Below are 14,265 nucleotides of genomic sequence, written 5' to 3'. Positions count from 1 at the left end.
CCACAACACCCAGCATCCCTCAGAAGACACAGGAATTTCAGATAATCTCTCCCCACATCACATATCAGGACCCCTTGGATTTTGCCTGCTGCATTATGATAAGATTTCACCACCTGATTTTTCAGTTCTTTCTTTGCTCCTCTATTTTGGCCCCTGCTCCCCCCTGGAAAAGCAGGACAGGTCTCCATGCTGCAGCAGATGGCACCTGGCTTCTCAGCAGCCCCTCTCACTCATCTCAGCATTTACACCTACTCCACAGAATCCCCATTTTGATTAGAGATGGCCTCCACTCTCCCCACCCTTTTTATCCATCAGAAACACACCCCCAGCCCTGCTCCACTCCCTGCTGATCACTCTTTTGGCCACCACTGCCTTTTAAACACATCTTCTTGGCTCTTCTCTGTCCCCTGCACTCCTCCCATGTTTTCCACAGAGACCTGTGTAGTGTCCAAACAAAACAAGAGTCAATCCCAATGGCATTTTGTTCTGTCCATTTTGAATTCCTACAATGACAGAGAAATAAACACTGAAACTACAGCTTCTCTGCCACAAAACGTGGCTTTGCCAAAGCTGCGTGTGATCCATCTGCCTGGGGGATAAAACATGGAATTCATGAAGGCACTGCTTGGTGGGTCAGGAAAAGTCTCCCTCATTTGTTGAGCACATGGTTTGGGCAAGACTGGGAGTGTTTTGATACTGGCACAGTTTGAGGATGAGAATCTGGGACAAAATTACAACCCCCTGGTTAGGTGAAGAGTGCCAGCCCCGCTAATGGCATCTCAGCTGGCTGAACACACTCTGCTCAAGAACGCCCAGCATGTCCCCAGATGAAGAAAGACATTTTGTTCAGATTGATGGCACTCTCTGTGCCTCCTCTTCCTCTGGAAGCCAGCCAGGGGCAGGGCAGGATGGTGACCTGGAACCTCTGCATTTCTGTGGCAGAGTTTGCTCACGGACCATATGAGCCCTTGAGCTGCCCAAAGCATATGTACTGCTTGAATCAACACAGTTCTCATGCCAACAGCTTCCAGATCAACCCCACGGTAAAACACGCCTGGATTGAGGCAGTTTTGTGCTGCTTTCGCTGCCAGTACTCTATCCCAACTATCCAGGTCCCTGCTCCTCCTGGAGGGCTCCAGACCTCCTGTGGGCACAGCTCACACACAGGAGCTCCCCAAAATACAGGTGTCTACCACTCCCCCTTTATGGAGGACAAACAGGAGGCAGCTTGAGGAACTCGCCAAAGGGTTCACAGCTACAATTAGCATCACTGATAATTAAATGCACGCTCCTTGGCTCTGTCTCATGTTTTGAGGAGGAAAACATGGTCCATTGCATGAGTCTCTGGGTTCACATCACTCCCTGCAAGGGAAATTCCTGCTGCCCTCCATCCCACCACAGCCTGGGGGTCACTGTCTCTCTCCACATGCGATGGGCCAGGTCCAGACCTCACAGGCCACAAATACCTGAAAAGCCTGATAGAAAATGATAAAATATAAATGATGAAAAAAGACAGATGAGCAGCCACATTTACTTGTCCTGTTCCCCTCTGGGGCAGTCTGCTAAAATTACTGCAGCATTCTCCATTAGCACTCCTGGTGTGACTCTTGGGGGTGTCCTGGGCAGGGCTAAGAGCTGGACTTGATGATCCTGGCAGGTCTCTTCCACCTCAAGAGAGCCATGATGCTACGATCCTGTATTTTTTTTTAAACACCTCCTATCTGTGAGGTTTTCCACAGCCTTTAGTATTCAGTGGCAGCAATTAATTTTCCAGTCTCAGATACAGGTTCACCTGCAGCACAGGTTGAACAGAAAAAGCTCCCGCTGAGCACAGGAACGGCGCTGAGGGTTTGGGTTGTGCTTTGCTCATCGCCTCGCAGGGCATCCGTGATGGGAAGTGCTGCTGACAGCGGCGGGAGGGGACGGACCCCTGCTGCCACCGGAACCAGGCCGGGGGAGCGGCAGCGGCGTCTGGCGGAGCCCAGGAGCACAAAACGGGCTTTGGAATTGGATGCTGCGGAGAGGCTGCACGCCCCGGCTCCTGCGGAGCCTCGCACAGACACAGCGGAGAGAAAAGGCTCAGCCAGCCCCGCTGGCTGCTGAGCATCGCTCCCGTCCCGGCACGGGGCTCTCCAGCATCCCTCCCATCCCACAGAGCTCTCCAGCTCTCCATGTCCCAGCATGGGGCTCTCCAGTATCCCTCCTGTCCCACAGAGCTCTCCAGCATCCCTCCTGTCCCACAGAGCTCTCCAGCATCCCTCCCGTCCCACAGAGCTCTCCAGCATCCCTCCTGTCCCACAGAGCTCTCCAGTATCCCTCCTGTCCCAGCACAGAGCTCTCCAGCATCCCTCCCGTCCCACAGAGCTCTCCAGCATCCCTCCCGTCCCACAGAGCTCTCCAGCATCCCTCCTGTCCCACAGAGCTCTCCAGTATCCCTCCCGTCCCACAGAGCTCTCCAGCATCCCTCCCGTCCCACAGAGCTCTCCAGCATCCCTCCTGTCCCAGCAAAAAGCTCTGCAGCATCCCTCCTGTCCCAGCACGGGGCTCTCCAGCATCCCTCCCACCCCAGTACAGAGCTCTGCAGCATCACTCCTGTCCCAGCATCCCTCCCATCCCAGCAAAGAGCTCTTCCACACCACTCCCAGCATGGCATGGCACTCTGCCCCCTAGGGCAAATGCTCCCCAACTCCTGCAAGGACAGACCTCAGCCTGCACAGTCTGAGCTCGATCCCCAATTTGATTGAATCAAGGATAGAGAGGAGCTGCGCTGTGCCAGCTCCAGAGCCAGCACCACCCATCCTCCCCATCTCCTTCCCAAACAGCCAGATATCAATGGCTTTACTAAACTCTGCTTTATTTATCCCTCTTGCCCTTGACTAGAGGGTTTATGAGCAAGCCCAGCGTGGGCAAGCCCTTAAACTCAAGCAACACGACTTTCTTTTGAGCCACCACACCCCACACCCTCCCTGGCACCGCTGTGCACCACAGCCCGCAGCACCCTGCCAAGTCACCGGCTCTCCCCCGCGAGCGCTGCAAAGGCCCAGCTTACGTAAGGAGGAACAAACTGGCTTTTCTTCACCACCCTTTCAATGCTGCCATTCATTCATCCCCTGCCCTCCATCCTCCCAGTGCCACCTTGAAGGATGCAAAACACACGGCCAAAACACCTCATCTCACACGTTGTCCCGGGGTGAATGCTGTCCATGGGTGATGAGTCTGTAATTTTGTACTCCTAAACACAATTAAAGGGTTAAGGCATAAAAATACTGAGATGCAAAGGTACTCGTGTTAAAGACAGTCCTACCTTGACAAAGTCACGTCATTGCTCAAAAAACATGGAGTTCTGACCTGACAGCCCTTTCCTGGAGGACACAGGGGCTGCAAAGCCAGGTCACATGCATCCCACTCCACCAGAGAATCCGGCATCAAACAGTGAGGGACCAGATCTGTTCAATGGTTGTGTAAAGATTTTGGCTCTGATGCTGAGCAAGCACTAAAGCTGGTTTCAGTTCTACCCAGCTGGAAACATCTTGGTCAAACCCCAGGTTATTTTTGCATCTGCACATCAGTTCTGCCTCATTAGAGACTCCGTGCTGTCTTTGGCCAAGTGGTCAACCCCAGGGAAAAGCAAGCCAAGAGGGGAACAGGACACAACTTTGCAGGCTGAGCATGAAATGACAAAGCCAGATTTATTCAGACACAAATAGCCTGCTTCAAAGCACTTTCCACCCCTCATGAAACTGATACCAGCATCATAACCTTCTACATTCCAGGATTTTTAGCCCTCTTCTGACTTCAGGCCAGCACGGATGCATTCTGCCTGCCATTATTTGTCAAATACCAAATTCCAACTCCTTTACGAAACCAGGGGGGAAGGAAGCATGGCTGGTTGAACTCTTTGTCCTTCTCCCCCCCACATACACACTTTCACATCATGAGAACAGAGCAAGAAACCCACAAAAAATGCACATTTCCAAAGCCAGAGGCTACATCCCAGTTCTGGCAACCCAGTGGTCTTACCACAAAGCTCAGCACAGCCCGGATCCCCTTTGACTTCTTAACAATACATTCACAGTGGTGGCAGGGTGGAGAAGAAGGGCTTCAAAAGGGAGGAGCAGCAAGGAACAAGTTATTTTGAATCCAGAAGCCAAGCACTGCAACATGAACACTCCCCATCAGAGTTTTACTGCTCCTCCTGGGAAGAGCTTTGAAGCGTGGCAATGGAAAATGAGAGAGCCAACAGCACCCAGCACATTGGTTGGGGATAGTTCTGCAGGCACTAAAATGTCTGAGATATCAAGGCTGGACTTGGTGAGGTGAAAGAGGAAAAGTAGAGAACAGAGGGCCCTCGGTGGCCTCATGCCATCCATACATTCTCTGTTCTGCCTGCAGCTCCCAGGGAGGCTGATGAAGCCATTGGGATGCAGGCAGCTTGCTCAGCCTCACACATGGGGTGTTTTGGACCTCAGCGTGATGCAGGGTGGTGTTAGCACATAAAGCTGGAATTTACTCACTTCATCCAGCTTTGGATGTGGAAAGAGAAATCAGCGTGTTCCAAGTCTCCCTGTCTAGCCAGTGTCGGCAAGGGAAGGGAGCCTCGGAAAAACCTTTTTCTTCTATGGCTGTTAAATCACAAGGCAGCCACATGGAGAGGATACACTCTCACACCACATGGAGCAGCTGCTGGGCAGGTTTTGTAGCAATTTTGCACCTTTTCTGCCCATTGCACAGCCAGGACCTCGCTGCCAAAAATGATAACTCTCTGCAAGCCATTCCTCCCCTGCCCTGGCTGACTGCCAAGCAGTGACCTTGAGAAGATGTTCCTGGGACAGGCTGTGGCCATGAATCACAGGACAAGGGTGGCTGGGGAGGCAGCAGCTGCTTTGCAGGGTGGCACTGGGATCCAGGCACTGCTCGGAAGGGCAGGAAGAGGGAGAACCAGAGCAGGAGGTGCAGGGGAAGCAGCTGGTGGGAAGCTCACACGGCATCTGTGCTACGGCCCCAGCCCCCCATGCCTGCACATACTAAACATCAATTACATGGGAATTAAAAGAGGAAAAAATAAACACTTTGAAAAGACAAGAGATGAAAACATCCACGCTGTGTTTTTTGAAGAGCAGGATGAACCCACCCTGAAGAAATGTAAATGTAGCAGGAATCAAGAGACTCCCGGGACTACTCATTATAGGAGACGAGACTCTCCATCTTTCTGTTTTGCAGCAATTAACTGTTAACTGGGAAAAAAATTGAAGAGATCAACACTTTTCTATTATTAGTTTTAAATAATGACTCAGAAACAGGCACTTCCTTTTCCCCCAAGCGATGAGGAGCAAAGCACCAAGACCCTGACGACGGCTTCAGGCTCATTTAAACTGCAAATGTCTCTGCAGAAATTACTGGAGAGTGGTGTGAATACAAGGAGAAACAAACCCTTTATTTTGAGTCCAACGACCAGCAATTACCTCTCATTTATAGGTTAAAAAGCTTGATACAGCATAATTGTTAGGAAAAGCATGGAGTGCCGAGATATACTTGTGCAGAAATTGGGGAAGCGAGGAGAGAGAGAGAGGAAAAGTCACGCCTGCTGATGGCCTTGGAGAGAAACTGAGTGAAAGGCCAACACAAAGAAGTCTCCCTAAAACACAGAGCTGTCTCCCAAGGCCTGACCCTGGACCTTAATCACCAATACCATCCACAGTCCAGGGAAATAATTAAGCATTTCAGCTCTGAAAGAGCTGCCTGCCTAATCTGCTAAGCAAACAGTTTTTACAGAGCAATTCAGAGAGAGAAAGAGAAGCAGATTCAGCTGATGAGACACAAAAAGTCTCTAAAGGCATTAATTTCCTTTGGGAAGCAGCCCACATGCTCCCAGCACAGCGAGAACCAGCACTCCTGCAGCAGGTCCCAGCAAGGCAGATGATCAAATCTGCATCAGCCATTTGGAATAAGCAGAAAGGCAGCAGATGAAGATGTGGTGTCACGAGGAGTAGCTGGAATGCTGAAAACAGAAGAACTTTGAGTTCACCTTGACATCTGCTTATTGAAAGAAACCTTTTGGATCTTCTTCTGCCAGGGATAAGCATCTGCATCCCTGCCACGTTCCCCTAAAGCGAGCACAGGGATGACGAGGACACAGCACAGTCCTCAAGGGACTTGCAGTGCATGCAGCAGTGACCAGGGCATGGAGCAGCCAGGGCCTGGCCAGCTTGCCCATCCAGGAGCACACTCTGGTCACCCTGGCTGGCCACAACCCCAAAGAACTTCAGCACCCTCCTGGAATGGGACACGCCATGGGAATGCTCCACACTAGCAGGATTGAGGGGCTGAACCTCAGCTTTGTGGACAGCAGAGTCCCACAGCACTGTGCCAAAAGGTCAGGCAGTGCACAGGGGCTGCGTGGGACACCTGCACGCCACAAAACATCCCCAGGACTTGTCACTGCTCCCAAGGCCACTTCCTTCCTGTGACCCTGGTGTCACACTCCACACCTGTGAGCAGGGTGAGTCACCAGAGTCCTTCCAGGTGCTCTTCCAGGCCTGTTTGGCAGAGCCAGGCACTGACCCATCCCACTGCCTTGGAGTGTCCACCAGCAGAGCTGGCACCATCAACATCCCAGCCCCCAGAGGGATCCAAGTGCTCTGCAAACCTTGGACCTCTGAAACAGCAGCCCTGAGACAACACACAGAGGCAGGTACATCATTTCTTGGGGTTTTCTTTTACTTTTTTTTTTTATTCCTTCCCTTCCTTTGCCACAACACACGCTTTGTTTTAAATATCTTAAATATATTAATTTTTAAAAAGTATTAATAAAAAGCTACTGAAGGGCATGATTGGCAGAGTGACCAAGGGCAGCAACCCATTCCAAAGTATGGGGACATTTTAAAAAACAGAAAACAAATGATAACCCAAAAAATGGCATTTTTTGCATATGCACAGTTGGCTGGAATACCCTGGACTCTGGCATTATTGCAAAAACGGAAGGGGAAGCAGTAGAAAAAATATATTTCATTGTACCAGCTTGCATTGGGAAGGGAGTTAAGAGCAAAAATGAGGAGGATTTAAACATTTTTGGTATTTCAGATGTTCCCTCCCACACCCACTGCCCAATCACGTTCAGTCTTTAAGCAAGTTTTCTGGCTTGGGGTAGCCAAAGAGTACAAAATCTGCTTCGTAAAGCTTGTAGAGCTGCTGCCTCCAAGCCAGAGGGATTTTGGCAAACCAGTTATCTTCCCAGCTGCTGGCAGTCCTGTTCCTGTAGCTGGGTGGGAAGCGAAGCAGCCTGTCCACTTTGAGGAGCTGCAATAAATAAGCAGCATCCTCATCCAGCGTCTCCAGCTTCCCGATGAAATCATAGTCTATCTGGCACGGGTGGCACAGACGGTAAATCTGCCTCCAGTGCTCATTGAAGGGGGCCATCTTCTCTGTCCTGGGATCCAGCAAGTACTGGATGAAGTCAGAAAAGGAGACTTTGAGGCCCGCCCCGAAGGCCTCGCTCACGGAGGTGGGAAGGTTGGTGTGGTTGGAGTAGAGCTTCAGCATGGGGATGGCGAAACGCCGGTAGAAGTCCTCATTCTCCAGCTCAAACTTGCTGCGAAAAGCGGAGATGAGGCGGACGAAGGGGTCTCGTACAAAGAGGAACTTGGTGTACTTCTTCAGCTTGATCTTCATCAGGTGCCGGGAGAACTTCCCGTAGCGGCGCCAGAATTTGTTGAAGGTGAGGTGGGTGCTGGTGTTGTGGACGTGCTCGCGGGGGATGTCCAGAGGGTTGCGGTAGGGAACGCCCTGGTCCAGCAGGCTCTCGCTCAGCACGATCATCACACGTTTCCAGTTGGTGCAGGCCACCTTGGGCACGTAGCAGTAGATGACGCCGTGGCGGTCATCCACGATCAGGTGGTTGAGCTCGTAGTTGGGAATGTCATCGAAGGAGCGCTCCTTGGTGGGGAAGGTGAAGCTGGAGTTGGCACAAAACTCCCTCAACGTTCTCTGCCTCTCCACCTGCAGCTTCTCCTGGTCCAAGCTGTTCCTGTCCTTGTGAGTGGACCAGTCATAGCCACGCACGTTCTCCTCCAGGTTACTCACCACAGGCTTGTTGGAGCCCTGGACGAGGAGCTGCTCTGTCTTTCGGGGGATAGAGCTGTTCTGTTTCAGGCTCGAACTAAGCAGCTTTGCCAAAAATTCATCTACATCTGGCAAAGCTTCCCAGTCCTCACCCTCTGCGATGGCTCCCGGGGAGCGGGGCCTGGAGAAGGATGTGTGCAGGTAGAAGTGAGCTGTCCCCACGTTGTCCCAGTACACAATAATCAGGAGGATCATGAAGATGGAGACCAGCACCACAGACAGACGGAGGAGCCGTGCCTTGGTCATCCTGACACCTCCTGTGGTAGCTGGCTTTCACCTGGATTCACCTCTGGCTTGCAGAGTGGGGCTTGGGATCCAGCATGGTGCTGCAGAGCAGGAGCCTGGAAAGGGATGAGGAAAGAAAAATTAGTTGAACTCTTAATCCTTCTGGTTTGGAGAGAATGACCTGGCACAGGGCTGACCATCCCCATTTCCACATGAGGAGAGCTGTGAGAGTCCCAAGTATCCATAGGGACTCTGCGGAAAAGAGCTGGCTGGCCAAAAGCAGACATAATGTGTTGCAATTTTATCAGTTTCATAGCAATCATGGATTTTTATCAATCTCAAGTTTCCGGAGTTAGGTAATTTCAAGAGAAGCTCTGATTAAATTTTAAAAAATTAGTAAAATATTATTTCAGGCCTAGAGCTTACAGAGGCAAGTTTGGGAGTACTGAAATATACAACCACACACAGAAAGTATGCAGAGCCAATTACCTTTCAGACCTCAGACCTCAATTTTTACACTATCTAACACACAAGAAGAAAGAAGCCTCAATCCGTGATTTCAGCTTTTGGTATCACACTGTGGTCTCATCTCTGCATGAAGTTGCTCTGTGCTGAAAACAAATTCCTCATTGGAGTTATGAATACAAGGCTGAAGATGCCACTGCCTCAGTGGCTAAAGCAAGTCCCTGCTGAGAGAACACCACTGACCTGAACACACTATCTTATCTACTCAGCATGAAGGCACCCAGTGGGTGTTATCTCCATGATCTTTCTTGGTAGTTATTTCATTTTGCCAGGAACAAAGATTACACAAACTGTTCTCCTACAACCCTCCCACAAAAGGATACAGTTCTGATAAGAGCCACGCATCAATAAAAATCTAAAGGAGAGATTACTTTTAACTGAATGATTTAGGAGATTAAGGATGCTCTGGTAATTCTGTTCGTGCCCAGACACTGTTGAGTCAGGACCTCTTTTCCTGCTTTAATGTAATTTATATTTCCATCACACTCAACACTCACAACTCTTGATCACCAAGGACAGGTGAGAAATCACAGTTAAAGGGACAGCTCAGATCATCTGTTCTGAGGGGTGCAGCAGGTTTGGGTTTTTTGCTCCAGCCAGTCCCATCTTTTCACTGTTTGTTTTCCATGATTCCCAGCCCCTTTCTCCCCACAAGATCCTCAGGGAACACGCACCTCCCCACCCTGCTGGATGTTTTCTGGTCCAAGGCTCTGTGCAGAGGCAGGCTGGCAAACCAGCCTTGGCCTCTCCCAATCCAGCAAGGAGCCAGTGCCTACAGCCAGGGAAGAACATCACAGCAAAGTGAGGAGCTACAAGTAGTTACTGCAATGTTCTCCACCCCTCCAAGCATAGTCCAGGCTCTGATTATAAACACAGAGCAGCACCTACAGATAAAAAACAAGAGCTGTCCTTTCCACAGACATCCCAAATCTTTCCAATGACTTCAGAACAAACCCTGCAAACACCAGCTTTGAAAACAAAGCCACTTCGGGGCAAGCTGCTATGAAAAGTTTTTTTTTTAATGAAGGCTGGGTGTCTCTTCTTCCCAAAACACAGAGGTTGCTCCCCAGCCAATTCACACCACCCTTGAACAGCATCAGCCCCCACCCTTCACAGAGATGCAGAAGAACTTGAGTCAGCAAAAGTGCTGAGCTCTGTCACTCTTAGGGAAAAGGTGCTCACACCTCTGAAGCTCACTGCAGCCGTGCAATGAATGACTTGGTAAAAAGTCCCCTGCACAGCTGTGCTTGTGGCTCAGGGGTGACGGGTTTTAACAACCAAAGTCCAGGTTTCAAAAATTAGACAAGAATTTAGTAACAAAGAGGAACAATACCAGATACTGTTACATGTCAAAGTATTAGGTCAGCTTGTCCTAAGACAGAAAACACATATCCAAAGGCTTATGGTTTCTCCACCCTGGTGTATTTATTTACAATTTGGAAGTAGAGAGAGCCAGAAACTCAGCAGAGCTGTGGCCTAACACAAGGCTTTGCACTGCAACACCAAAAAATGCCCTTTCCTGAGGCCAGGTTCTTATTCTGCCTGCTAAGAGGAGCTGGAGAAACTGCAGACATAACGTTTTATACTCTGCAGAGCAAGAAGCAGGTATTACTCAGCAGTAATTCTCTGTGTTTAGCTAGTCAAGATTGAAGATGGAGCAGATCTGAGAAGAAACATCCAGAGAGATCAGCAGAGAGCTAAAGAAGAGGCAAATTACATATGTGCGTCAGCACTTCAGACCAAGCTTCTGAGTCCAGCAGCAGAAGAGAATGGAGGGACACTGCCAAGCCTCCTGCTTGGCACACTCCTGGGGTTGAGTTTTGCACAGATCTGCTCTTGCTTTTGATCCCGTTTAGCTGCTCAGGGCAGGGAGTGCTTCCTACTCCGGATGAATAGGGTGCCCACTGCGCACAGAGCCCCAGCACGCTGTGCTTCCAGCTGCTTGGGACCTCTGGGCTGGCTGGAATGCAGCGAGCCTGGAAAGCTGCACGGAGCATCCTTCTCTGCTGTCCCCACACCCTGTAGCTTCCACAGCCCTGGGCAGCACAGCAGCCTCCCAGCACTCCTGCAAAGCTGTCCCAGCCAGGCGTGGACAGATCACCCTCCTGGCAGCAGTGACAGGGGCAGACTGGACACTGTGTGTGGCACTCACATTCCTGGGGCAAAAGGGAAGAGGGATCTTCACTAAAGCCACCCCACAATGCAGCTTTACCAAGTGCACCCCGAGGGCTCCAGCCTGCTTTCCAGGACACGGCACGCAGGCGTGCCAGAGAGTATGGCTTTTCCAAGACACACACACACAGCAGAGAGCAGCACAGAATCAGAAAGATTCCACTTGTGTTAACTCTACCAGTGCCAGAGAAGAACCCTGGAAAAGAGCAGTAAGACAGCTTAATTTCCCCTCAGAAAGAAAACACTACAGAAAACAAGAGTTGCTCTATTGATTATGACCCATGCCCTTCCTGAGCACTTCATACAGGACACCAAACTGAAAGCACAAATTGGAAGTCTTTGACCACATTAGAGGGAACGTGCCTCTGTCCTCCCCTTGCCAGAATCAAAAGGAAAAGCTTCCAGAAAGAGCCAAGAATTTACATTCAAGTTCAACACAAAGTCACCAGCCAACAGGAACGTGCATCAGGATCCACACAAAGCTGCCTCTGTGACACGGTGCTGGCAAACTGGAATGTGAACCAAGTGCTATAATCATCCTACAGAGTCCCCTGAGCAGCCACCCCGTGACCACCTCCAACCTGAACCTGGCCTGGGTTTGACCCAAGAACTTTTCTTCCCATCCCAGGCCCGAGAAAGACACTGAAGTCTGAGGTCACTCATCCAATGACATGCCAAACCCCCTGCTGTATCAAACTGCCACCTCTCAAACTCTCATTTAACACCAGGAAGGGGAGATGTGTCCCCAGCATTCTTATTGCAAAAGCTACTGTAGATGCAACATCTCAGAGGTTTGGAAACTTTATTTCCACTTCACAGCCCCATTGTAACTGTTAATTCTTATGACAGATATGAGCTTAAGTAATTTGTGTCTCTTTATTCCTCTCTTCTTGCTTTATGCAACAACTACATTCTCTTCCAGCCTCTCTGCAAAAGTAACTCCAGCTCACTTACAGGAGCAGTAAGGCCTAAAGAAAATAAAGCGGCTTACAGAAAGGCATGTGCCAGACACAGGGGACAATAAGCCTTCTCTATGAACAGCAATGGTTTTGAAAGAAATGTGCCTCCAAAGGCTTGGGTGCAGATCTCCTCTTTTCTTGCTTTGGGTTTTCCCAGCACTAAACAACACCTCAACTCCTCAAGTGCCCACTTGATCTAACATGAGAAGATACAGGATTTCAGGCAGCTTACTTGGATTTTGCCTGTTTAGCAAGACAGAAAGAAGTGGAGTAAGAACGTTAAAAAACACATAAACCCCCCACCAAATTGAAATGGATGCTTTTCCCTCAGGACACTTCTCAAGAGATCACTGGACCCATGCAGCCTTCTATACTCACGTATCATGGTACACACCAGTTATGCTTAGGGAATCAGCAACCTCTAGAAAAGTGAAACCAATTTAATCTTCTTAAGGTGCAGGAGAACGAGCTCCCACCAGTCAAAGCAGACTGTACCAAGAAACAAATTTCATGCACTTGGCTATCACTCAACACATTGTTTCTGCCAAGCCTCCCAAAACTCTAGCACCCTTTGCAGAGCAAGAAAGTTTTAACCCATCGAATGACATCAATACTTATAATGTACACTAATTAGTATACTAATTAGTATACTATTAGTATACTAATTAATATACTAATTAGTATATTAATGTACACCATAAGCAAAAAACAGAGCTGCTTTGCATCTTGCACTGCAACTTAGCCCACATATGTTTGAGACCAGCAGAAGAACATCCTAAATGCACAGTTTGCCAGCACTTTGCCTGCCACTGCTGCCAAAAAGTTTGTACAGGCTTGGCAGCACTTGTCACCTCTTTTTTAAATATCCATACTTGGAAGTCGTCACAAAATTTCAGGAGGAAACTCCCCCAAACACAGCACATCCTGTTCATCCATCACCTTTATCACAAAGTTCCAGCACACACATCATCCCGGGCTTCACAATCGCAGGAAGCTCCTCAGGCAGCCCCAGTGCTGCAGCCTGGGCCAACAACACCCGGGGACATTCGTCGTGTGTCAACCCCGACACCCGCACTGGCTGTAGGCACCTTGCACACACCCGGTCCCGGCACATTTCCCAGCCTGAGCGCTGCAGTGAAGTTTTGAAGAAGTTCAGGCTGGAAGAGAAGCGGGTTTGGCTGTGCCGTGGGAGGCGGCTGCATGCCGGCATCCCGGGACCGCGCCCGCAGCCGCTCGTCCCCCGGTCGCTGCCAAGCCCGGCAGGGCTGCAGAGCACCCGGCAGGGCTGCACCAGCCTCGGGCCCGGCACCGGGGCTGGACGGAGTCACAGAATCATTGAGACTGGAAAAGACCGCTAGGATGGAGTCCCACGATCGACTTAACGCTGTCAAACCGTGACCCCGAGTGCCACATCTACATCTACCTCCAAGGGACGGTGGCACCACCACCCCCCTGGTGGGTCTGGCTCAGCTTGAGCCTGTTTCCTCTTCTTCTATTTCTTGCTACCTGGGAAAAAAGACCGACACTCACCTGTCTACAACCTCCTTCCAGGTGGCCGTAGAGAGCGACGAGATCCCCCCGGTTCTCCTTTAATGCAGGCTAAACCCCCCCAGCTCCCTGGGGAGCGTCCAGCCGGGAAGGTGCCGCGTGTGTGGAGAAGGGGAGCTGCCCCGCCGAGCCCCCCGCAGCCCCGGCCCCGAGTCCCGCCGGAGCCGAGCCCTACCTGTCACCGCGGAGAGCGGAGCGACGGGCGGGGGCACGCCGCGCTCATAACCGGGAGCTGGTCCAGCCCCGGGGCGGCACCGCCTCAGCGAGCCCCGCCCGGCCCCTCGGACAACCCCCGAGCCCTGCCCGGCCCCGCGCTCACCTCCCGCCCGGGCACCGCAGCCTTCGCCTTCTTCCCCTTCCCCTCTCCTCCTCCTCCTCCTCCTCCTCCTCCTCCTCCCGCCGCGCTCCCGGCGCCGCCTCTCGCGAGACGCCGCGCGCGGGGGTCCCCGCGGGGCCGCGCAGGCGCCGCTCCGCCCGCCAGGGGGCGGCCCCGGCCCCGCCCGCCCTGAGGGCGCGCAGGGGCGGCGGCTGTGGGAGCGGGGCGGTAGCGCTGAGGGGCGCTGGGACCCTCCCCACATGAGGAGAAATAGCCGTCGCCTAAAACATGAGATTCACCTCCACATGTGCGGGAAATGCTTCCCATGGAGATGGGCAGAGCACTGCCACAGGGTGGCCAGGGAGGGTTTGGAGTCTCCCTCTCTGGAGATAGCCCAAACCC

General features: G+C 51.4%; 1 protein-coding gene across 3 annotated transcripts; it reads right to left on the bottom strand.

The window, feature by feature from the left end:
• Positions 1–6,696: 6,696 nt before the first annotated feature.
• Positions 6,697–13,996, bottom strand: CHST12 (carbohydrate sulfotransferase 12). Of its 3 annotated transcripts, none has more exons than XM_063414069.1 (2): positions 13,867–13,996; positions 6,697–8,459 (listed from the first exon to the last, which is right to left on the bottom strand). In XM_063414069.1, the coding sequence occupies exon 2, from the start codon at positions 8,362–8,364 to the stop codon at positions 7,114–7,116; it is 1,251 nt and encodes a 416-aa protein (XP_063270139.1). In that variant the 5' UTR covers positions 8,365–8,459; positions 13,867–13,996; the 3' UTR covers positions 6,697–7,113. The 3 variants fall into 3 exon arrangements, with proteins under 3 accessions (XP_063270139.1, XP_063270138.1, XP_063270137.1); XM_063414068.1 differs by lacking the exon at positions 13,867–13,996 and adding an exon at positions 13,723–13,860; XM_063414067.1 differs by lacking the exon at positions 13,867–13,996 and adding an exon at positions 13,530–13,716.
• Positions 13,997–14,265: the final 269 nt, after the last annotated feature.

The sequence above is a fragment of the Prinia subflava genome, chromosome 17 (assembly GCF_021018805.1).
Source record: "Prinia subflava isolate CZ2003 ecotype Zambia chromosome 17, Cam_Psub_1.2, whole genome shotgun sequence".
In the NCBI taxonomy this organism is placed as follows: domain Eukaryota; kingdom Metazoa; phylum Chordata; class Aves; order Passeriformes; family Cisticolidae; genus Prinia; species Prinia subflava.
Note: the sequence above shows the minus strand (reverse complement) of the source record. Positions and strands in the feature narration are given on the sequence as shown.

Excerpts from the sequence above, each read along its gene's own strand:
- CHST12 (XM_063414069.1), bottom strand. The coding sequence starts at position 8,364 with ATGACCAAGGCACGGCTCCTCCGTCTGTCTGTGGTGCTGGTCTCCATC.